A 25,309-nucleotide genomic window follows, 5' to 3' on the forward strand; every position below is an offset into this window, starting at 1 on the left:
TCTGCTTCTAATAAAGCATTCTATAGTGAACCTGGCTAATAACTTGGCTAGAAACCTTGCCTCAGGTCCCTAAAATAAGCAGGACCACACACCACTTTGCTCGAAGCTAAGACTAGTTTAGGACCAGCAGTTACAAACTATGGCTGGCAGGCCAAAGGCAGCAGGGCCTGTTTTTGTAAACAAAGCAAACCACGCCCACTCATTTACATATTCTCTGTGGCTGTGTTTGGCTACAATGACAGAGTTTAACACCTGGCCTTCAAAGCCTTAAATATTTACTGTCTAGTCCTTCACAGAAGCTTTGTTGACCCTGGCTTAGGCCACAGGGAGGTCACTTGCTGTCACCACCAATGAACCTGCCAGTCTTCAGATTACCCAGTGGGTTGGATTCCAAGTGATAAAGCTGTCCTCATGCTTCCTACTTTGCACCAAAGGAAGGAAGAGGGTGCAAACAGGAGAAGGGTTTGCAGGTGGTCTCAGGACCTGCGATTCAGATTTGGGTTCCAAAGCTCTTGGTGTCCCTGTAAGAACAAGGAGGTCTCAATGTGAGGATGAAGACATGAGCTTGTCATCTAGGAGGAGACAGAGCTTTCTCCACGTGTGGGACTCACATGCCTTCTATGATGTTCAGAGGATGGACGTCCTGGCACTAGGAGAATCTCAGACATGAGGACACTCCTTAGGGGCAGCCAGTTTCTCTCTGTCCATAAAGGGAGAGAATGCAGAGAGCACTAAACTGACCTGAGGATCCAGTGCCACACCCAGCTCCGCACTACGACCCTCATGTGCCTTCCCTCTGATGCTAGGTGGACGATTTATGGCCCACAGCTCTGTTATCCATCATTAGCAGTGATCCTCGGCTGGTGCTTCTCTGACTTTAATGTGCACACAAATCACGGGGGTTTGTCAGCACGCAGCTCCCAACTTGGGGGTCTGGGTGAATTCTGAGTCTGCATTCCTGACCAGCTTCCAGAGGCTGCCGAGCTGCTGCTGGGATGTGTCCACACGTTAACCATCAGGGTCCGGGATTCCTCTTGCTCCAGGATGCCAGACAACCAAACGAGCTGTCCCCATAAATTGCTTTAAGGAATTCCATAGGAGCCCTTGTATAAAGTGAGTAAAAACTCTTCCTTTTATTCATTAGCTACAGAAATCCAGATTTTCCAAATATTAGGTTTGCCTACATTGGCAGCAGGAAACAGTGGGAAGAACACAGGGTCTAAAGCCAAAATGACACAGGTCCAAAAACCAGCTCTGCCACTTCCTCTGGGAAGTCCCTTTGCACTGAACTCTAGAGGTCCCTCTGTGAAATGGAGCAGGACCCCTCCTCAGGATGCCAGCTAACAGGATGCGGCTATTGGCAAAGCATCCACAAACACCAACTCCTTTCTGCTGAACAAAGATGGGAAAAGCCCTACCCAGTGACTCTTCAAACTGTACCCCAAATTCTTGCCCAAAGAGGATGGCATCATTTTCCCATCACTTTGAGGTGTGGCCAAGCGGGGCCACTGAAGAAGCCTGGGCTGGTGCTTTGTGAAGTCCCACTTCCCTCTTGCAGCGTGGCTTATGGGGGCTGTGTGGAGGCGGGGCTCTGGCAACTAATCAAGCGAGTGTTCCTGCCGCTCCGCTCAGGGGCTGCTTCAATCAGGGGGTTGCAGCGGGAGGTGTCATTAGCTTCGCCCGTGCTGGGGCTCACTCAGTGGCCAGGAGGAGCCCTCTCTGGAGGGTCACGAGGCAGCTGCCTGTGAGCATTGGTGTGTTTACTGATAAAGCGCCACATTTACATTTCATTCTGCCTGGGGCTGAGCCTCAGTTCTTCCAGGTTGGTCCCTGAGCTCTGGTGGCAGCCAACACCCCAGCCATGCCCCTTTGGGACAGTGAAGGAAGAGGCTTGGCCACCTGCGGCTGATTGGATCCAAAACCCGAACTTGGCTCTTCTCCCTAGCCAGACCAATATGGCCTCCTGTGGGCTGTCTCCTCTGCCCCTCCTAGGAGACCAAGGAGTCACTGGGGGCTACAAGATAGCTGCAGAGGAAAGGACTCTCAGTAGCCGTGGGACATCTGTAGTCCAGCGAACTGATCTCTAAAGTCCCTTTTGGGGGCTGCGGATTTAGCTCAGTGGCATAAGTACCTGGCTTGTAAGCAGGCGGTCGTGAGTTCGATCCCTGGTACTGATTTTAAAAAAAAAGTCCCTTTTGGCCCAGAGAGGAAGTACAGCCTTGTGCGTATGAACATGAGCTCTAGAGCACAGCTTTTTGGACTTGAATTCTGGGCTTGCCATTTGCTGACTGTGTGACTTGAGCAAACTGCTTAAGTGCTCTCTGCCTCTGCCTTGTCTTACCTATTTGTAAAATGGGGATAATGAAAAAGTGGCATGGTGCCTCATGCCTGTAATCCCAGCACTCGGGAGGCTGAGGCAGGAGGATTGTTGTGAGTTCGAGAATAGCCCGAGCTACAAAGTGAGCTCAAGGCCAGCCTGAACTGTATAGAGAGACCCTGTGTCACAAAAAACAGGGGGTGGAGGGGGGGGAGGGTAATAATGATTAGCATCTATACCAAAGCAAACATGAGAATTACATTAAATAAATCAGGTGTTTAGCAGGGTATGTCATTGGTACCTAAAAACATCACCTTTCAGTGTGGGGTCTCTTTGGCCAACCCTCTGCCCCATCTTGGCTATGACCTCTGTAAGGTAAAGCCTTGCACAGGGAGTGTGATGTAGGGACTTCTGAGATCCTAAGACTGCTTGCTATCTTTGGCTCCCTGCAGGCAGGAGCACTCAGATCCATTCTGACTGTCTGCATGGTGAGGAAGGGACTTCATTTTTTGAAAGGCCAGGAGATTCAATACCAAATTAGATGGGAAGCAGCTTTGGGAGCTATGAGTGTCTTGTAATCACATAGCTCCCCACTGAATCCTTTACTTATTTCAGAACTTTTCACACTAAGACTCAGGTGTATGTCGTTGATACAGAAGAAGTGGATTTGAGTCCTGTTTGTGACCCATCTGCAGTGTGAGTCCTGTGTTACCTATGAGTATGAGAAAATGGTCTCTGCCAGAGTGCTAAGTGGGCACGGTTATTTGCCAGCCCTGCTAAAGGCTCAGGAGATAGGGAGGCTGGGGAACTGTGGCACCCTCCATGTACACACACTCCTTTGTACATTTTAGTGACCACTACGTGTCCTGCGTGGTGGTTGTGGAATTCTCAGTCTTCCTGGCTACCTCATCCCTGTAGCACAAGTTAAATGCATTCCTTTCTTTGGGTCTCAGAAGAGAATCTATAGCAATTCAGAAATTCCTCTACTAACTCCCCTACCCTTGCTCAGAGCAAAGGCCACTCGCTGGAGGAAGATCTTTCAAGGACAGTGGCCTGCACCACGGCAACAGTCAGTGTTCTCCTGTGCTCCATGTCCCCTTTCAGGGTGTCTGAATTCCTCCTCTGGGAGCTCACATTTGTTGGTGCTGGCCTGGCAATCTGAATCAATATGTGGGATCTCCAGTGCCCCACTTCCTCTCTTTTGTCTACTCCTGTTTTTGCTTATTCTCTTATAAAATATAAGCACTGGTCCCAGATTTAAAAGGAAGTAGAAACTCATACTAGGGTGTCCAGCAGTTGCTGTACCCACCACAGGCAACTTCCACCTGCAAGAAGAGCCGTCATCGATAAATATGCCACACTGCGAAAAGTGGCTGCAAACCCCTGTGGCTTCAAGCCACCTCATTCATTCCCTCTCTGGAGCTGAACTTCTGTCTCCTGTTACCCTCTGGGTCATCTGCGTGTTTGCCTTCCCACCCCACACTTGGATGCCTGACTGTACAGCTCACCTAGCAGCCAGTAAGCTCAAGACCTTGGCTCCTTCACTATGTGGGTAGCCCTGGGTCATATCCACAGCCTCAGTTTCCCCACGGAAGAGAATGATAAAGTCTTTCTCCACCACTGGTTTCTCAGCTCATTTCCGAGCCCACTGCACATCTGCACTCAAGGTGGCGCATGAAGCTGTCTCTTGCCCCCGCTGGGCCTTTCCTGATGAAACATGAAGTCCGGGCTGCACAGAAGGCCACCTGCCTGTGGTTCCTGCTGCCTCTTTTAGTCCCCCTGCCTGGCAGCCTTTAGCAGAGCTTTTCCTGTCTAGGGTAAACTGGGCATCCAGGCACAGAACTGAGGTTTAAGTCCTCTGTTTCTGGTTTTAAAAATAGCAAGCAGTGACCTACCAAGTTGAAGTACCACCTAGAAGGCAGACCGAGCCTGTGTCAGAAACTGTGTTATTCCTGCACACCTTTCTCCCCTGGACCAGTTTAATCCCTGTGCTGGTGCCTCCTGTACACAGAGAAATAGTATTTTCATTTCTGATGCATATGATGGCTAGGAACAATATGAACAATATTATTTTAGTGCCCTGGGAAAAAATTAGCAAGTCAAATATTGAATCAGGCCTGTAGCACCACATGCTAAGCAGATTGCTTTGATCTTATCCACACTAAAAGCTCTATTATTGAATTTAAAGTTGGTGAACACATATCAGACCAATATAGAATGCATATCTGAAAACATGTTTCAGAAGCAAGGAATGTTTTGACAAAAGAGAGAAAATATCAAAGTGACAGCTGCAGCTGAAACACCCATCTGCCCTCCCTCTTCTTTTGGGGCTGGTGATTTTGGGGGCCAACCAAAATGTTTGTGCTCCAGAGGACTTGTTGATGGTTCCAGAAACACCTGCTGAGCTCCATTTCTCTGGAACTAACAAAGGAGGGATTTCTCAACCCCTACTCAACTTAAAGAAAGGCCTGACAGACGACTGGGCAAGCAGATGCAAGCTGCACGTGGCATGGCGCCCTCTGGTGGCCACTTCTCTGGGTAGTCTCTCTGGTGCCCCAGAATTCCAACAATCCAACCTCCCATCTCTCAAGACTACAAGTGGAAGGCACAGTAGCTTCAAAAGGCTGAAGAGAGGGAAGCTAGCAGTTGATCATGAGGGTAGAAAGTATCTAATTGATTGCAGGGCCAGGGGTATGAGTGCTAACTACCCAGCAGGCCCCAAAGAAAAATAGTTTGGTAGAATCGTTTCCTGCCTAGGACATCTTCCCTTTTAAAAGCCAAAAATCAAAAGCACACTCTAAATCCAGGGGTCAGGAAACTACAACTCACACATCACAATCAGCCCCCTTCCCCCAGCTTCTTTGTGTAAGGTCCAAGAGATAAAAATGGCCTTTACATTGTTAAATGGTTAAAAAAATATTTTGTTGTCTGGAGGTGTGGCTCAGTAGCAGAGGACTTGCCTCACAGGTGCAGGGCCCTGGGTTCCATCCCTACTACCATAAAAAGAAAACAATCTTTTTTTTTTTTGTCTTTTTCGTAACATGAAATTAATGTGAAATTCAACTTTTAGTGTCCACAGACAAGCTTTAGTGAAACACAGCCCTGCTCATTCTGTACACATGGCCTACAGAGGAGATTCTGTTGCATGGCTTTCCACTCTGAAAATACCTACTGGTTGGCCCTATGTAGAAAGAGAGCGTTGACCCCCATTGTAAACAACCCATTGTAAACAACTCCATGCCCACTCCCACCCCGTCCCTCCCCATGAGCATGCATGGGTGGGTGGCAGCTGTCTGCAAACAGAGGTGTGAACACTGGGCTGGGAGTCCCCCTTCAAGGCAGGCCCTTCAGACTTACCATTTTATTATTGATTTCATGGAAATGAATCTCACAGACTTTCTCCACAACATCTTCATTCTCAAAAGTAACGAAGCCAAACCCTAAAGGAAGAGGGGAAAAAGAAAACAGAGAGAGGAGGGGTGAGTTTGGCTCTGGCAGCCCGTCTGGTTGTCTCTCACAGCCTGCAGTTAGGACAGGCTCCTGATACAGAGGTAAGAGGCCAGCTCTCTGGGGTGGGGGGCTTTGAGGCTGAGGCAATAGTTCTAATTTGTACCCTGCACCCTTCCCGACAGTGGGAAAGTTAATGATTTCACCCACAAGCAGCAGGCACTGTGTGGTTTACATGTGCCCTGAAGCAAATGAGAAATTTATTTGTCTGTTATTTACAAGGGTCAGAGCTCCAAGGCTCTGCGCGCAGAAGCAGGCGGGTGGGTTAACAGGAGGCTCTTGGATCACTGCAGGGCCACGCTGGTCCTTTCCGTGAGCTGGAATGGCCAGCCCTCGGTTGGCCTCCAGATGGAGGCGGTTATTTGTCCTTTCTTCCTGAATTACTTCCTCTAATACCTCATCAGGACATCCTGAGGCCTGGGAGAAACTATTAAAAGTTGCAGGCCTCTGTTCTACACAGGCACCCTTTTCTACTGCCGCTTCAAAAGTGCTGTGGATTTGGAGCAGTTTAAGACTGTTTGATGCATGCTGTCAGCCCGTCAGCTACCCACTGTATTTACTCGGCTGGAGGCCGGCTTTGCCAGACAAGCTGCACTGAAGAATTTTGGCAGGCAACAGCGGCTCAGCATCCAGAGTGCCTCTCTCCACCCTCCTGCCCCTTCCTTTCTTCTCTTCCCACCCCCGACGGTGTTTCCAGCATGCGGCCCCATCTGTGAGTCCACTAGGTAAGCACTGTGGTACCACATGGACCCACACGGCAGCTGCTGTGTTTAAGGACACCGTCAGACACTTTGGTGGGCAGAGGCCCTGGATTGCTGTTTGGACCACGTACCTTATCTGTGTATAACTAAATCTGCAGATGTCCCCATCCCCTGTGTGTCTCCCATTCTGCACCTGCAAATTAAGGCGGTGCCACTGCATGCTGCATCTCAGACCTCAGATCATAGCCTAGCAAGGTCTCTGCTGTGGCCTGAAGTCTTGTGACAGCCCCCCTCCCCAATCTTATGTTGAACTCCTAACTCCCACCATGACAGCATCAGGAGATGAGGCCTGTGAGAGAAGATTTCATCATGAGGGTGGATCCTCCCAAACAGGATTAGTGCCTTTATAAATATCCATGAGAGCTTGCTTTCTCTCTTTCTTGCCAAGTGAAGTCACAGTGTGAAGGTGGCCAACTGAAAGCCAGGAAGTGAGACCACTAGGCCCTTTGATCTTGGATGGCTAGCCTCCAGAATTACATGAAATATGTTTATAAGCCACAGTAATTCTTATGGCAGCCTCGGCTAATGAAAACACATCTCGAAAGATGTGAACCCGGTGAAATACAAGCTCAAATGGGAAGACAGAAGTCAGAACGTACTATAGTACTTAACGTTTCCTGTCAATGTGAAAAATACGATGCTTCCTTTTCAACCTTCTATGTCAACTTAGGGTCCCCAGCAACCTCAGGAGCAGAAGAAACCTCCCAAGTCCTTTCTGAGTCATACATCCAACCTTATCTTCTAAAAGAATACTGGGCAACACAAGAGTTGATGCATGGTAGCTTCTGCAGGCTCTAATAACTTCTTCAGGAACAGAACGCCATTCCTCGCTCCCAGCTTCCAGTGAAACAGAAGGCTAGGACCATCACAGAAATGCCACCAAGATCTTCGCTATATGTCCCATAGGAGACACCAAACATGGGACCAGTGTTCCCAGCACATCCAGCTGAGCACACACTGTAGACAAGTAAGGCAGATTTCATCCTCATCATAAGGACACAAGTCTTTGCTGCAGAGTCTCGAAATCTGCACATTTCTCTCAGTGACACCTTGTAAAAGCTGGGTCCTCAGTTATCTCTGAGGTCTGATGCAGGCATCAGACAAGGCAGTGTTTGAAATGAGGCCCCAGGTCTCTATCTCCTCTCCTAACAAGGTCCCTGGAGAGAAAGTTTAAGTGTTGCTCTGCTTCCTGGCTCCTTGGCCCTTGATCCCCTTTGTTACATAGCATCTCTCTTGGAGCTTTGGGTGTCTGTTCCCCTCACTCCTTCAAGCACCTCTGGCTTGTCAAGAATATTCAGGTCACCCTCATGGAGTCTGTTTCAGGAAGCCAGGTTAGGAGGAGCCTTTTAAAGCCAGCCTGTGGTAGGCAGAGTCCCCACATCAGCACACAATGGGGACCTGCATCTCTGGTTAATCCTTCTTCCTATCCACCTGCCTAGAGCCCAGATTCTAAACATCCTTACGGACTCAGTGCGCATCAAGACCCACATGGAGGGATAACACTGACTTTAAGCCACAGAGCCCAGACAAGGGTAGCCCTGGGGCCTCTTTCTCCATGGCCCCTTGATGAAGCAGATTCCCCTACATGCTGTGTGCTGAAAGACTGCACACACAGGTTCTGAGCATCATGCTAATCCATTTGGGTCCTTGCTTTGCTTCAAGCCTGACCTGGCTGTTCATCCTGCACTGACTGGCTCACACTTGTGCCCTGCATGGAGGGGAGTGGAGACCAGCAATTCACTCTCTAAAAGGCTCAAGGATCCCCTGAGAGAGCCCTCCTCAAGTCAAAGGATCCCCTGTAGAGAGCCCTCCCCCATAGACCTTTCCCCTCCCACATGTCCCTTGCTTTGGTCTCATCTGTCTTTGAAGGCCAGCCCAGTGGTATGGACCCAAACTGAACTACTTTGCAAATAAAACAAAATACAGAACCCCAGTTTTTCAAGGACCTCAATGCTAGTTGGGGAGAGTGTAGTGGGCAGAATAGCAGCCCTCAAACACACATCCCCATCTTAAGCCCTGGAACCTAAGATTGCGACCTTATTTGGAAAAAGTTTTCACAAATGCAATTGATCTAGAGATGAATTATCCTGGATTTAGAATGATCCCAAGTCCAAGGAGACCTATCCTCATGAGAAAGGAGACAAAGACTTGAGACAGAGAAATGGAGAAGGTGACCGCACACAGCAGAGGCAAGCAGAGGTGGGCAGAGAATGGAGGTGGCCAACAAAATGACAGCTGGCACTGCCTGATGCTGGAGGAAGCAGGTAGACTGCTGCCTCGCATTTCTGACCTTCAGAATTAGGGGAAAATCCATTTCTGTTGTGTTAAACCACTGAACTTATGGCCACTAACAGCAAAGTTTTAGCTGCTCCCACAGAGATGGCCACACGATAACCCCTCAGCCAACATGCTGACTCTTGCTCTGGACAAAAGGCAAGTGTATGAGTCACTGTCCCATCCTGGGGACAAAACAGCAGATATCTAGAATTTAAAGGAGAGGTTCATTTTGGCTCACGGTTTCAGGGGGTTTAGTCCATGGTCAGCTAACTCAATGGTACGGTGGAAGAGAGTTACTGGGGAATGTTACCCAACCCTTGAAGCAACCAGGAAGTCAATAAAGAAAGGAAGGGCTGGAGTCAAGAACACAGCCTTGCACACTGAACACCCAAGGACCCACGTCTTCAGTCAGGCCCCACCTCCTAGCAGCACTATCAGCTACAAAGTCATCAATACAGCAGTCCACAGGTGAGTGTAGTGCACCCATGGTTCAGTCACCTTCCAAAAGCCCCACCTCTGAGCACATGAGACTTTGGAGGGGCATTCTATAAAGAGCAGGAGAGTGTAGATGGGTGAGCCAACCCATCTTCCAGGCTGTTTAGAAGAAATGTAAAGTCAGTATCAACGGAAGGCACTGCTCCACGGACCAGGACACACTGGTTTGAAGCCACCTTGGGCAAAGTGCTTATACATACTTGAGCTTGGCACACAGCCCAGGGTAAATCATATCACCATGGGGGACTCGAGGTCAGGTCTTCTGCCATGGGAGTTGGATCTGCCACCACCCAGCTCCTTCCTGGCCCACTTCACAAATCACTCCTTAATGTATCAGACTCTCCTGTAGCCTCCATTTCCCACTCTGTACCACCAAGCCCAGCAAGTGGGAGGGCAGGGAGCTGGAAGACAGGAACTACATAAAATGTAGACTGCTCCAGGGGAAGGGCTGGGCAGAGCTCCCTGCATCATGTCACTCCGATATTCTCCTACTGGTCCCTTCCCTAACCCCACAGGACTCAAAATGCAAGCGTCACAGAAATGATTTTCCCGACTAAAGGAGATAGCCAAGATTTCAAGACTATGTATCCTGGATACATAACAATTCAGGGATGTCAAGACTCATTTGTAGTATGTTAAAGATCAGTATTATTTCACCAATCCCTGTCTGTTTAGCCCAAATAGAGAAAACAAATTTGATTATGTCTAAAATATTTATTTATTCCATTCAGGGAAGCAAGGAGGCAATGAAACACTTAATTATCAATAAGTACTATTCCTTAACATATAATCATTTTTATTTCACAGATGCATTATCATTTCCAAGGAATTAGTAACTCAGTGGCAAACAACACCCTAAATAAATTAAGCTGAGGAGGAAAGAAAGTAATGGCGTCAGAACCTTAGAGGGGATAGGCCCCCTCTTTGGTATTATAATCTTTTCTGTTTTTGAAATAATTTTTTGTGTGGTGGTAAAATACATACAACATAAAATTTACTATCTAAACTGTGTGAGAATGTCCAACCAATGGCAGGAAGGACAGTTACACTGTGTGGCCATTACCACCATTCATCGATGAAACCTTTTCATTATTTCAAATTACAATTCCACATCCATTAACCACTCCCCATTCCTCTTCCCAGGCCCTGGCTGCCTCTATCTTAATTGTGCCTCTATATGAACTTGCCTATTCTGGCACCTCATATAAGTACAATCACACAGCATTTGCTCTTTGAGGTCTGGCTTTATTGTCTTACCACTGTGTTTTCAAGCTATCATAATCCTTTAAACAACTGCTGGTGTACGGTTTCAAAGTGAGCCTTGGCAGGGTTGGAGGCATGAAGTAACAGTGACCTATAACCCCACACCCTTTCCGAAAAGAGAAACAAAAACGTAGTCTCATGAAGACCCCATCAAGCGGAGGGATAGCAACCAAGTAAAAGAACACACAATTATACTTCCCCCAAAGCAAAGGCCAAATACTGAGTTATGTGCCCTTGCCCTTTCTGGGCCTCCCAAAGCAGGCAAACCTGGGGGACTTGGTTCTCCCTGGTGCCCGCCAGGGTGAGGACTCTGAGCCAAGCTGAGTCTCTGAGGGCTGAGGTCCATGAGGGCTCTTTCCCGAGCCTCCATGTATATCCCTGGCTATTCCTCGTCTCCCTTGGTGCTAGGGTTCTTAGGGCCTGAGACCTCCTTTCTAAGTATTTCAGCTTGGTTAAGTCACCACTAAGGATCGAGAGCAGCCTATGAGACTGACAATCTGCAGGGTTAGGGTGTCAAAGGACCAAAGCTGGCAAGAAACCCTTCTCGGCCAAGTGACATCTGTGCAGCCTCTCTGAAGGCCCCTAACTTACTTGTGCCATGCACTACCGGGTGCTCCAAGAGGGCAGTGATAAAGCTGAACCCAAACTGAGGAATTTCAAAATGGACACAAGTAGGGTAGCGCTGACAGGGAGCATTTAAAAATGAAATTCGTGCATTCTCCTGAATGAAGCTATTATTGGAAACTAACAAGTAAGCTCTATTTAAGAGATAAGCATTTAGCATCCAAACCTTTTTCCCTCTTTCATTCAAATGAACAAAACTAAATATTCATCGCAGTAAGACAAGGCTATAAAACACACACACACACACACACACACACACACACACACACACAGAAGAGGGAAACAGAAATCTGAAAAGCAGTTACTTCAAAATTAAAATGATCTCCTACAAAAGTGGTCACTGAGGAATATCCAACAGCTCACTTAAAGAGTTTGTTTTTGTAGGTCAGAGAAGGAACATTGGGAACAGACTCCTGTTAGTCTCAAAAAATAATTTTCTTCTCTTATCATATAGGTCAATGAACATTAACAGGAGATCACATTGGACCTAACACGCCTCCCGTGGAAATCGATGCCAGGCATGACTTAACACACTTGGCTAATGGAGGAAGAAAGTGAGGCAGGAAAAACCCCAGACTGTCAAATTTATGCTGAGTATTCCATGAGGAATTTAAGGTATGTGTAGGCAAGAATATTTATAACTCATCCAGCCTCCCACTGCCACTGATAACCCAGGGCTAAGGAAAGCGCCATTCAGGGGTTGCTTCGCTTGAATATGAGCCCCTTGGGTGTGGGCGTGGAGAGAACATTCAGATTTGAAAAGTTCCTCCTACGTCCTCCACCTTGGTCCCCAAGGGAGGCAGGACAGACTCTGCCACTGTCACTAAGTTCACCTGGTGGCTTGCTCTGTGGTTAGGAGACTCATCCGCTGTGAGGTGGCTGCTCAACCCAGCAAGAGCTGGGCAAGGAGCTGCATTCACAGCCCCGCACCGTACTGCTGGATTAGAGCACTGAATATAGAGCTGCTGGTCATTCGGCTCAGGGAGGCGCAGTGGGGTCTGCACATTTCTTCACCTAGAGGCCACATCCCCCGCAACCTCCCAAACCAGCTGGGCTGGCCCTGTCTTCAGCTCGGAATATTTCTGGGTCACCTCTATGCTGCCCGAGTCTGCAAAGCAGTGGTCTTACAGCCTTGCAGGAGGAGGCTACTCTGGCCAACCGGCAAGAACAACCAAAGAGACGTTTAGCGGTGTTAGGAGTGGCTTCATGTGCCCTGGGTTAGCCCTGACAAAGATAAGTCAAGATTGATCTTTCCAATGACAACAACAAAATCCAGCTGCTTCCAAAAGGAATGACGTTTCTGACTATTGATTGCCGCGTGGAGCTGCTCACTGTGCAATCCTGACAGTTCAAACTGTCGTTAGGGCTTCCTGGGCATTTCAGACACTAGACATCATGCAAGGACTGGGTGACGGTGGGCTGGGCCTGCTTTCACACCCAATGGTAATGTGCCCCCTCAGTAAGACAAGGAATTCCTTTCCCACCAGCCAGGGATAGGTTCCTCTGGTTATTTTTATGTCTGGCATCCCAGAGGCAGTTACTTGTGATCAGCTCACACTGCACAAGAACATGGTTACAAAGAGAAAATCTATCTGCATTCTTTGACAGTCTCCCCACTCCTCTCCTGCCTCATGGGGCAGGAAGGATTCTTCCCATCTGATAGATGAAAGAACAGAGCCCTGTCTAAGTTCTTTCCATTAAAGAATAATGTTTGTTATATACAGGGAGGACTATTTCAAATGTGTAGTTCCAAAGCTGTCCTACAACCAGGCTCTGGAACCCTGCCCCATCAACCTGTCTGTGCTACAGCCAGGCTTTGGAGCTCTGCCCTGTCACCTGTCTCTACCAGCACATCTATCAAACATGAGAGGGCCGGTCATCCTAACGATCCAGCGGAGGGAGGGCAGGGATGATGTGACAGTCACAGGCTTGCTTCCCTAACTGTTGCAGTTTCCGGCCCCTCGAATTCAAAAGCAGGAAAGGGGCAGTGAGGATTTTCAGCAGTACACATCTGAGAGGACTTTTACTTAGAAAAGTAACTTCTAAGTATCTTCTAAGTGAGCGTGACCGAGGCTGGGCACAGGGCAAGTGACTTCTCTGAGCCGTCACAAACCACAGCCAGGGACAGGTCAGAGGGGGCTGTGTGATGCGAAGATTTCCTGCAGCAGGAGAATGACTTTCCTGTGAGTCAGCTGCCCTGGGGGATAAACAATGAAGTGCTCGCTTCTCCTGCCTCGGTAAGAACAAAGGATTGGGGCAAGCACACTGACCCCATGGCTGGGGCCCAGAACTGAGGTCAGGGCCAAAAGGCTCCCAGAGGCAGGTGGCTGTAACCACCACACTTCTGGTAGCTGAACAGGTCTATGATGAACTGGGGACCTGCAGACATCCCCGCTTTGCCCCAGCCCCATTCGTCGCCCACATCCTTCTTCCTCCCTGCCATGAGCCAACAAGCATCCAAGCATCCTTCTTCCTTTTGGGGCCCCTTCTAGGCTTCCTTCCCTGTCATGTCCCTTCAGGGTGGCATCTCAGCCCCTCCATCATGGCATCCTTCACGCACCTGCTTCCTCGTTTACACCAGTAGTTTGGCAGCTGGTTGCTGTAAACGATAATAAAATGCCTTTCCAAAAAATGAAGGAATGTGACCAGACATGCCAGACATCATGATATTAAAGCCGTGTCAATTAATTTCTCCCCTTGCTTGATAAACGAGCCCCATTCCATCTCTTAATAATGAGGAGAGAAACAAGAAAAGTTGACACTTAGTTTAATTTATTTTCTCAACTTGCCTGGTCATATTTCTTTCTGCTTTGCAGAGCTGGCTGGGGCTGTGGGGAATTACAAGTGGCTCTCGCACAGGCAAGGCAGAGATGGTGTGAATCGACACGGGTCTCTTTTATTCCCTCACACCGCTTAATCAGGAGGGGGAGAGTGACTTGGTGAGCCAGCTCACACCTGCGGCCCTCCGGCTACCTTTAGGGGTGGGCAAGGGGTGAGGGATCGGGGAGCCTCTCAAGGTGTGTAGGGAATCGGAGAGCAGACATGGTACCATCAGATTTCCAACACAGTTCCGTGGAACGGCACAAGACTGCATTCTCGAAATTAATATTAAGCTACGTGGGAGGCATTTGCCAGAGGGAAGCCAGTTTCTCAAATGGAAAGGTGCTTTTCTCTCCTTTGCTGCTCCAGCCAGCACCTGACCTTGAAATGTGAGGATAAACCTGCAAACGTTTTATGAAGTTTTAGCTATAGCCTCAGGACCACGTATGGAGACCCTCAGACCATAAACCAAGTTGAGTGCAAAAACAAAGGTGCTCTTGAACAAGGTTTTTTGGGTGTGGTTGCTAGGCAGTCATCTGTAGGGAATGGGCTGATTAAAATGCAGATTCCTGGGTTCTGCCTGTCCCTAATGGGTCTCTGTGAATCCATGGAGGTGGCCAGCAATCTGCATTTTAACCCAGGTCTGGGGTCTCTAACACTCTTGTGTCTAACTCTGTTTCATTTCCCAATGCAGGAGGAGCAAAGCAAAGATCATTTGGCCAGAGAGAACTTAGAACTTTCTGCAGGAAAAAGAATCTTCAGAACTCTTTTTTCTCATGAAGCTGAAACCCAAGACGTTTTTAAGAAGCCCCTAGCATCCCTTTCTGCCTGCATCCCAGGCAGATTCAGGACACTGGGCGCAAAGGCAAAACTCGCTTCCCAGGCTTAGAAATCAGTTCTTACTAAAGTGTAAAGGACAGATCTTGTCTCCAGTGCCAGAGATACTGCAGGTTTAGCTGGATCAAATTCTTATGCAAAAGAATTAAATTCTTTGTTGGAATTTCAAACAAGCATTCAGGTGCTGGAAGATTTTTTTTTTTTTTAAACGGGTGGAGACACTGCTTTGAGCCTGTGAAATTCCACAAGTGTACAGATAGCTTTACAATCTAAGGGTAAGAAAAGGGGTAGGACACCCTCAAAACTCCCAGGAAGAAGAAAACGGGAGGTTAGAAAGGAAAACAGAGAGAGCAGAAGGGAAAGAAAGAGCAAGATTCAGAAGGGGCACAGGGAAAGAGACCTCCAACCAGCCCCAAACCATTTTTCCAGGAGGGATCTGCCATGAATACTGATAGTGCGATTTGAAAGCGCCTGCGGCTGCGGGGAAAGGGTGTATCATCCCCGGCTCTTGTTAACTGAGAGGGAAAACGCACCTGTGGTCCAGGCCAGACAACCCCAACCTCATTTAATTCTGAGTGCGCTCCAGAGCAGCGATTCTGTGAATGACACTTGTCAGGGCGGCAGATTAGTTCACAAACCTATTTTTTTGTGTGTGGTGTTCCATCTTGGTCTGGAAAATAGTCAGTTCTTGGCGAGAGAGACACATATTACTGCTGTTAAGTGCCAATATAAACTCTGGGACGCAGTGGTAAATTCACCAAATTAAATCGCTAGACAACTGGCTGGGATCAGGACCCCGGCAGAAGGTGCCAGGGCTGCAGCGCGCGCCCAGCAGGGTGGAAGAGGCTGAGGTCAATGCACGCAGCCGGAGCAAGGGCACAGGCACTGGCACGGGCACGCGCGGCCTCTGCGTTCGCTGTCTGCTCTGAAAACCACGGAGTCCGCAGAGGCTTTGGCGGGCTCCGCCTGCAGGAGCAGGACCTTCTGGGTTGCTCAACCCCAGGGCTTTCTGCTCTCTGGAGACATGTACACTGCTGAAGCCTTTCTCTAAAAGGCGGGTGTTGGGGTGTGAGTAGTGCCCTCCTATTCCCCAAAAGCTGGGTTTCAACTCTGCCCCCTCTCCTGGCATTAAGCCTCCAGCCTCACCCTGGCAGCAAGCAACTGGGAAGCTAAGAGGGAGTTGCAGTGTCCTTACCGCCTCACTGACAAGAGGTAGAAAAGGGTTAGACTTTGGAGTCAGGTATATAGGAGCTCCAGCAATGACTGCTTGTTTGACCACCACTCTGACCCTTGGGATTCTCTTCCATGTGACAGAAATAGTAACACCTACCTCATGAGCCCGAGGGTTACTTGGGAGGGGCTGGCCAGCCACCCACCGATCAAATCAGACTTGTTAGGGCCTCTCATCTGTGCCAGTCTCTGCCTCCACACGTGCTTTCCTTTCCTATGCCACGAGCCACACTTATTAAAATCTATTTGACACTTCTGTCAGGGAGATGTTAATATCTGCGGTGCTTCACTCACGATGGTGGGAGCAAAATTTAGGACAGAGAGGTAACACAAGCCGCACGGTAAATCCCTAGGCCCTCTCCTTAGTTACCATGATCTCACTCTGCAGCCGTTAAGAGCAAGAAAGATCCTCCACACATCTCTGAGTGTCGCACCCTGCCCTGGTTGGACAGGGTGCAGCCACAGTGGCCTCTGTCCTGACTCCCTGGCCTCCCCTTTGGCCACCCTAACATACCCACTCGCCTCTTTCTGTCGCGTTCTTGGGGACCGGTTACTGGCTGCAGATGAGTTTCCAAAACTCCATCAAAAAACCACTACTTGGAAGCAGGTTTTCAGCACTGCCGCAAATTATATGACTTTTATTATGAGGTATGGTTTCAGAATAGTCCCAGATGACAGAGCCCTGGCTGGATGCCTGCGCTCCCTCGAACCCCCGTCCGAGGTCATTTTTGCCGGCCTCCCTGCGACCCCCATACCTGGCTGCCAGGGAGCCAGCCTGGAGTCTGCGGCTGGGCAGATGGCAGTCGGGTGCCTCTGAGGAGAGGCTTGCAGGAGACACACAAACACACTTGCTCACCATGGGCTTGCGGCTGGCCCATTTTATTTTATTTTTCCGGCTGTTAAGGAACTATTTGTAACATCTGGAGGCCAGCTCACCCTGAGAAGTTGCAACCAGCAGCCCAGGCAGCTTGGCTGGGTGGCGGCTATGCAGGAGGATGTGGAAACCTGTCCTTGGCTCCCCAAAACAAGTCCTGAGGTTCTGGGGTGGGCAGAGGGGCCAGGGGGCAGGGGGCAGTCTAGCTGCTCCCTTCGACTCCAAGCACTGCACTCACCCCACAGTGTTGGTTTTTCCACAAGGGCCGCAAATGCAGACTCTCAGGCTCTGCCCAGACCTCACTGGACATGAATCTGCATTTTTAACAAGTCCCCCAGGCGATTTTAATGCAAATTAAAATATGAGAAGCACTGGTCTGGAACAGTGATCTCAAGAGTGATTTTCACATCAGATTCACTTAGGAAAACACTGAAAAACTGAAGCTGGTGTCCAGGCCTCATCCTCAGAGTTATGTTAGGTTAGAGGTAACCACACCCCAGCATCTGTAAGTTCCAGAATCTCCCCAGGTGATGGTTAGGGTTATAAAATGCTAGCAAACAGAAAAATATGTAATGCCTAATTTTAAGTTTTCTTCTGAAAATAATTTAAGCGTCACTAATACTGAACATATGGATTGAATGATGTGGTGTCCTCAGTTCGCTAGGTCAGAGAACATCACTTAGACAGTAGCTTATTAATTGACAAAGGAAGAGAGAAAATACTTCGAATGGGCCAGAGAAAGTACTATTGGTACTTTGTGCTGCTCACATGTGTCAACAAAGGGATGCATAGCTTCTGTGACCTGGCTTTAAGTAAAGCAACCTCCCCCAAAGTAGGCAACTGCAAAGGAAATGTAGATTGGAGATGATGCTAAGGGTAGACGCACACACCAGCAACGGGCAAATGGCAGTCGCCCTCTTCTTGCCCTTAAATATCTCAGCAGCCACGTCACACCAGCCGCAAACCGTATTCTGATCAGGGGGACAAGCAGAAGCCAAGAGGGGGAGGAAGAACTCTCACTTTTCAACAGAAAGTGATGCTTTACAGAAAGCACTTTGAGAAGTGAAGTCTGGGAAACACTTCCATTGTTACACGATTTTGTTGCTAAAAATGATGTAACTGGGTCATCCATAAAAGCTCTTCTATCTGCATACTTTTAAAGCCCGGAAACACAACAGTAAAGACGTGTTTTTAAAAAAAATGAAACATTTTAGTGGATTTTGAACCCATTTGTTAAAAATATAAAAATGCAACACTTGATTAGTTTGCATGAAGAACTGATTGACATCAGGGAAGATGGAAATTTACAAGCTGAATTTCAACAAAATCCTTTGCATAATTGGAGGATGGGATTGAAAAATTAGTATCATGATTTAGTCAGCACAGCGAATGTGCTTCTTCCACTGGGATCTGCATGTCTTGTGTATTTTTCAGTTATGCTGAGCACAAAAACCAAGTATCAAAATAAAACTTAGAATCCACACTTAGGGCTGGATCAAAGTGTTAAATCAAGAATTGTTTTAAAAAGCTATCATATTCAGTCTTGTTTTCACTAAGCACATTGCTTTTATTATTAATAAAATTCTAAATATGGTTCACAGCAAATATATTCTATTAAGTTCCTATTTTTGTAGATTTTTATGATATACATAATATAACATAGTAGTACCTCTACATAAATGGGGAAATTGAAAGTGGGGGTGGATGCTCAGTTTTGGAGAATTCCTGTTCCAGAAGAAAGGGGAGCTGTGTATCAGGGACTCTTAATTCTAAAGTCACTGTGAAGTCCCAGAAATTGCTAAAAGCAAGGGAGGGTGGGGTAGGTACCTTCAGTGACTGCCAGCTGGGGTGCAGCCCACCCCATGATTGGGGGGGGGGCTTTGAATGAAAACTTCCCTCCTACCCACCAACTCTTGGTCCTCTGGGCTGAGCAGTGCCAAGGGCTCAGAAGCACCTGGGGGTATCCCAGAGTGGTATCCCAGAGTGGCTCAGAAGCACGTGGGGGTATCCCAGCCTCCTGCATGTTAACGGCAGCCCTACCTGAACTCAAATTGATCCGTTTTTCATGGCATCATATCTTCATTAAAATTTTATTCTATTAGCATTCCGAATCCAAACCACTAAGTACATAATTGCTAAAACATGTGTTAAGCACCAACTTACAAAATGCCGGTTTTATCATATTGTTAATTAACAGAAAGTAGGATTAATACATTCACAGATCATTAGGAGCATTCGGTTCAATTTCACCAGTTGTTCAGAGGGGTGGGTAGTCATCAGGGGGCAGCTTTGGGATGCCAGAGCAAGGGTGGCATTGTTCTCTAGAATTCACCCTCAGCCCCTCTGCAGGTACTGAGAGCATGCTGAGGTAAAAACTAGGAGACTGTTTTGCCTAAAGGAAATTATTTGAGGATCAGATGCCACCAACTCAAAAGGGCCCATTGTGGAAGGGTCTAGGTAGAGAAATCAACCACCGTGAGGCCCTGGACCACTGGGAGGGTTAGGATCTGAGGATGTGCTAGGAATCTAATCTGTGCCACACATTGCTTTTGTGATTTGGGGCAAGCCACTGACCTTCTGGGCCCTGTTTCCCCATCTGTAAAACAGGAATAAAGATCTTGACTTCACAGGACTGGCACGAGGATTGAATGAGGTAACAGGAATCCTCATTATCATGCCTGTATAAGAGTAAGGGTATTGCTCTTATGTAAGAATTTTGTGCCCAATATTGTTTGAAATCAGTGGGCCACTAGCTGATATTTGAAAACACTGTAGATGCTAGTAAATGCTAGCTGCAGTGGTATGGGCTCTAATAGCCTCTACCTCGAGGTGAACAAGCCGAAGGATTTGGATGTGTATCTGGACCCACCCTTACTGTCATCCCCAGTGGTAAGCTGGTTACAAGATCTCTAGGCCACACAGGTTTACTCAAGCCTCTTTCCACCTTGTCCTGGGTATGTACAGAGGTATGTAGGCATGAAATGGATTAAATGTCGTCTCTGTTCCCAGCTACCAAACTGCTTTAGCCTGGCCTCCCAGTTCTTTATGCTTAATAATAGTCTGCCTGGCTAAGTAGCAAGCAAAGTCTGGGTCAGAGGCCAGGACTGGAAGAGCCGTAACAGCCTGGGGTGGAAGGAATGGGTGGAGCACGGGGTGAAACCTCATTTGGGGTTTCATGGAAGCTGGGGACTAAGGCAAGCTCGGAAGATGGAAGTCATGACCAAGGGGAAGAATGGGGTCAGAAATACAATAGTCCACAGGAAAAGCAAACAGGTCTCAGCCTTCATCAATAAACTTGGCTGGGCCAAGAGCCCATCACAGAGGTCAAAAAGGGTAGGCTCATGGTAAATTGATAGGGTGACAACAGATGAGTCTCCTCTTGCTGGAGCCAGGACTCAGGAATCAGATCTAAAGGAAATCCAAAGAAGAGTAAGTGTGGCCTAGTCTGTTCAGGCCCAAGTGGAGAGTCAGTCACTGGGTACAACTGTTTTTTCTGGAACATTCTTTCAAGGCCCTAGGTACTTAGCAATTGAATGGTTTCCTGTGGTGAGGCCTTCTGACTTGTGGACCATGAGTGAATGAGCCCTCTTCGTTGTAGAAAACCTGCATGGGAGGAGCCCAAGCTTTACATTTAGACTGTAATCATAGACTAGGTTCCACAACTCAGCTGCCTCAATTTGCTCATCCACAATACGAGGCTACAAATATTACAGAGGGACTTTAAACGAGATGCTACAGAAGAAGCTAAGCAGAATCTTCAGCCCTCTTCAGAGTCTGACACATTGATGCCTCTCTACACGAATCTGTTATTTACTGACTCAGGAAGAGACTTCATCATTAGACTCCGTGGGATATGGGTCCCAGAAAATGGCTGCGTCCGCAGGGGAACTGCTTAGGTTTCTTGTGTTTGGAACAATGCTTCTTTACGCACTAAGTGGGAGCAAAGAAGGTTGAAGGGGTGTCAGGCTGTCCTGACGTGTGGCACAACACTGCCCTTCGGCACAGACAGCTTCTCTCACAGTGCAGGGTGGGTCCTGGGGCACACTTGGAGACCAGGTGCAAAGGCCGGGCCTGGCTTTCTACCTGGAGCTACCACCGCTTCCTGTCATCAAAACAGGAGCCAGAGTGTCTCTGTGTTCCCCAGGGATGGCAGTGTGAGTCAGCAGTGCTTTCTCGAAGTGATGATCGCAGTGCGCAGACAGCCACGTTGTGGCCGTTCTGGAGCGTGGCCACAGAGACCAGCAACTTCAGTTTATTTGTATCTGGGGCCTTAAGGAACCTCAGCTGTCATCCTTTCCTTAGTTTATTACCAAATTTCTAAAATATTACATTCTTTATTATATCCAAATTCACTTTATTGCATTTGACAATACAGATAATCACATACCATATGCTCTAATGTTTTGAAACCAATGCATGTTGACAGCGGTTTTTATTCACGATGCGTAATTCCATCCCAAGCTCACAATGAGGCATCTGAGCACCCAGCCTGGTGTTAAGACTTTTGCCTAATAACAGATTAACAATACAGCAAGTTTCTGAGACACAATTCCTCCCTTGCCATTTTCTGTTTACAATGGGAAAAATGTACCTGAGCTGGAAAGATGGGTTTATGGAAGCGGAGGGGGAGGAAAAAACCCTCTGCCACCACCCACCCACCACTCCCAGAGGGTTTATAATGATTTGTTATTGTTCCACGCTTATGAAACTTGATATTGAAAAGAGGAGTTGGTCTTGCGCCAGGCAGCAAGGCAGCTAATCATAGCAGCCCATGCTGCTGGCCCCTGAGAACCGTAAGCACAAACCGCCCCAAAGCTCTCAGGAGTCTTTCTTGTTTTTATTCTTGTCTTGCTACAAGCAAATATTTGTCACTCCTCTACCTTGGTGAGACCCTCCCTCTTTTGTCCCCTCTCCTCATCCCCTGGGCATCCCTTCTGTTTCCAATTAGCCCCAAGCTTCCTGGCAAAATGAACACAGCTGGGATGGTTCCTACCCTCAGCATCTCGCACGCCACACGCAGAAAGGGCAGGCTGGCAGGAGCCGGCTCCGTGCCCCAATCGGCAGAGCCCCTCGGTATGCAGGTGGCTGAAGCACGGGGTGGATAATGTACGGATGATCCCAGGGCTTTTCAGTAGTGCCCGGAACAAACAATACCATTTCACGCGTCCCCTAACTAAGCACTTTCATTTGCTTCAGAGAAGCACTCAAACAACTGTAAACCCATTAGGTCGTGTCAAACGTGGTGAGAAAGAGCTCGGACTGTCACCAGCAGAGAAGCAACTCAGATTTATAGATTCTCAAAGCTTTAATATATAGATATTCGTCTTCTCTCTGCAGACAGATGAGGGGACCCTCTCAGGTAGGGTGGAGGCAGCGAGAACAGCCCACAGCTCAGGGGCAGACAGATTGGAGTTTCACAATCATTCTCCTGGATAATGGGATTTCTCAGCAAGGGGAGGGGCTCTAGGGAAGCCAGGCCCTAACTTTGCTGAGCACTTGGCTGTCCTTCCAGAGCTTCGCTGGGCATTGAGGAATTGGGTGGGTGCAGAAAGAGATCATCAACAGACTCTGGAGGACTCAGTGACCTGCTGGGAAGAGAAGCCCCATAGGCCCAGGAAGGGGCCATGTCAAAGGATGCAAGAACAGTGGCTCAGCCACTTGCAAAGGAGGCCAAATGAGCTAAGAAGCATCTCATGCTAGGTAACTGCTATGCTCCTGAATGGCTTAAGTTATAACCCTTTACATAAATAAAAATCCACTTTCTTCCTGGGCTTACATCAAGACTCGTAAGAAAAGCTTCTCGGGGTTGGAGGTTTAGCTCAGCGGCATAATTGCCTGCCTTGCAAGCAGGCAGTCGTGAGTTCAATCCCTGGTACCGATAAAAAGGAAAAAGACAAAAAAACAAAAAAACAAGCTTCTCTTTATTTCTTAATTGTCTCCAGCAGGTAGAGCTCCTCCTCCTATCTCAAATCATTTGGCTTTGTCCTTTTTTCTTTCTTGGCTATCACTTATTGAGTGTGGCAATAAATAACTGATAATTAGATGGGTAATAACTGAACAACTATGATAAGGAAGAGGCCTGGCTGAGCCTGTAGGATATAATGGGAAATAAGACACAGCTTCTCCTTCAAGTTTGGGAGAAACCACAACCTTTAACCCTCCGCAGCCAGAGCGCAAAACTGGATGGGGTAGAAGATGAGCCAGGACTGTGCTGGCCTGGTTCCCCACTATCCCTTGGGCCCCTGCTCAGCATCCAGCACAGAGCAGGTGCTCAGCACAAGTGCACTGATCATGGGAATGGATGGCTTTGGAGCAGGGCCTGCAGTCAGTTTCTCTCTGAACACAGATGGGTTTTCTTTTCAAAGCCTAAATCAGTTATGACCAGAGACAGTCAGTTTTAGGTTCCCTTTGAAGTAAAAAAGGGGGGCCCTGGTTCCTTCCTCAGTCCAACGTCTCCCTTTTCAGTTCCTGCCCAGAGCGTGGTTCCCAGGGCAGGCTCTGCTGAGCTGAAGATCTGAAGTGAGAGAGGTAAGGGACTAGGGGACAGGAAGAGCAGAAGGAAGCCAATGCCAAGGACCCGGGGCCTGGCCAATCAGAGTCCATTTGCAAGAGCACTGATGAACATTAATAGTTCCTGGCGGTGGCAGCTTGGAAGGGCAAAGCAGGGACCGAAAGATGAGACTGGAGAGGTACAGCCGGCTGCTCCACTGAACCACCTCACAGAACCAAACTGAATTTGGCTTTGCCACTTACACCAACAAGACAGGACATTTGAGCATCTAGGGAAAATGGTGTCACAGAAACCACAAGGCCAACAAAGCCCTGGGTGCCCTAATTGTGGTCTCTACATGGTTGAACTGTAGCATCCAAGGGCTGCCATGGAGAGGACAGGACCAGCTAGCAGGCAGTCAGGATGCAAACCTACTCCAGCTCCCACTGAAAACCAAAACAGAACGCAGCATTTTTGTTTCTGATGGACAGTGAGGAACTACTCTGCTTAGTTCCATAAGGACAAATGCTCTGTTGGACTTAGTACAAGGTAGGACAGAACAAAAGTAGAGACACGCTCTGCCCAATGTCATCTGCTACTGCTGCACCCAGAACAATGTGTCCCAACTTTCTGTCCAGAATGACAACACTATGAGAGGATGAGAAAGGGCAGTAGCGGCTCATCATTGGGGAGAGGAGATCCAGGACAGCATTCCTAACTTGGGATCTAAGCACTGGACCACACTGGCCTCTCTGCTTAATGCCCATGACCCACCCACCCCTCAGAAGAAAGAAGTCTTGGTGCAGGGACCTGTGCTGCAGACTGGTGAGGGTCCTACACTCTGGTTCTCCCTGGTTTTTTACTAGTCAAAAGGTCTAGTAGACACACTTGTTTTCCTTCACTGTTTTTTAAAGGGCCATAACCACCCAGTGATAGGGAAAGAGCTGGCAGTGCTGGGGCCTCAGGACAGGCTGGGGAAATGCCAGCAGTTAAGTAATGCCTTGGCCATCCACTCTCTCCACTTCTGAGGCCAAGATGATGGATCAGTGCTGGGATGGGGAAGCGCAGATGGACTGAAGATCCATTCCCAGCCTGGACTGAATAATCCCGGCCCACTGAGGCAGGCCCAGAGCTAACTCTCCTCCAGGATAAATGGCTTTCCTTTTTATTAGGTCACATTCACTAGCCTCACACCACCACACCATCCACTACGTACTGGGTAATGTCAGTCCCAACCCTTGCATATGCATGATCTCTAATCCTTCAGGCTGCCCTCAGGGTGGGGAATGTTATCTCATTCTGATAACACACTCAGCAAAGTGAAGTCAGTGGCTTCTCTCCGTTAGTGAGTGATTGTGCTGGGACCCAAGCCCAGCTTTCCTCTCCATTGGCCCTAGAAGGGCAACCGGAACAAGCAGAAGGCTTAGCACTAACAGCACTGGACAAGCTACATGTAACTGAGGCCAGCTGAAGAATGGGTTTCCCTCCAGGGAAGTGTGGGACCCAGAATGCTCAGAGGGTCTGTAGGGAGCGGCAGACTGGCCCCAGGCCCACCCTCCTGGGTCATATCACTCTGAGCAACTCACAGGACCCCAACAGGCTCACTTTCCTAGTTTAGGGAAGATTCATAGCTGAGTTCCCTGTACCAAGAATTTGAATTCAAAAACCTGTCGAATGAATGAATGAATCTGAAAAATGGAAATCTCAGTAACATCCTCTCTATCTGTCTTACTGAGATCACACATTGGAACACTTCGCATTGAGCATGATGTATCTTAAGGGATCAACAAGCAGAAGTTGCTGGTTACTAATAT

General features: G+C 48.2%; 1 protein-coding gene across 20 annotated transcripts in view; it reads right to left on the bottom strand.

Moving 5' to 3' along the window:
• The window catches only part of Msi2 (musashi RNA binding protein 2), a 359,255-nt gene that overhangs the window by 64,700 nt on the left and 269,246 nt on the right, over window positions 1-25,309 (bottom strand). For all 20 annotated transcript variants that reach the window (XR_010048245.1, XR_010048244.1, XR_010048246.1 and 17 more), the window contains one exon: window positions 5,675-5,757. Coding sequence is in view for 17 of the 20 variants with exons in the window: in XM_063251261.1 (XP_063107331.1) it covers window positions 5,675-5,757 (83 nt within the window). In the remaining 3 variants the exon portion in view is untranslated. The remainder of the gene's footprint in view (window positions 1-5,674; window positions 5,758-25,309) is intronic.

Source organism: Cavia porcellus, unplaced genomic scaffold (genome assembly GCF_034190915.1).
Source record: "Cavia porcellus strain 051 isolate PalLab524CR breed Dunkin Hartley unplaced genomic scaffold, mCavPor4.1 scaffold_6, whole genome shotgun sequence".
Classification (NCBI taxonomy): Eukaryota; Metazoa; Chordata; class Mammalia; order Rodentia; family Caviidae; genus Cavia; species Cavia porcellus.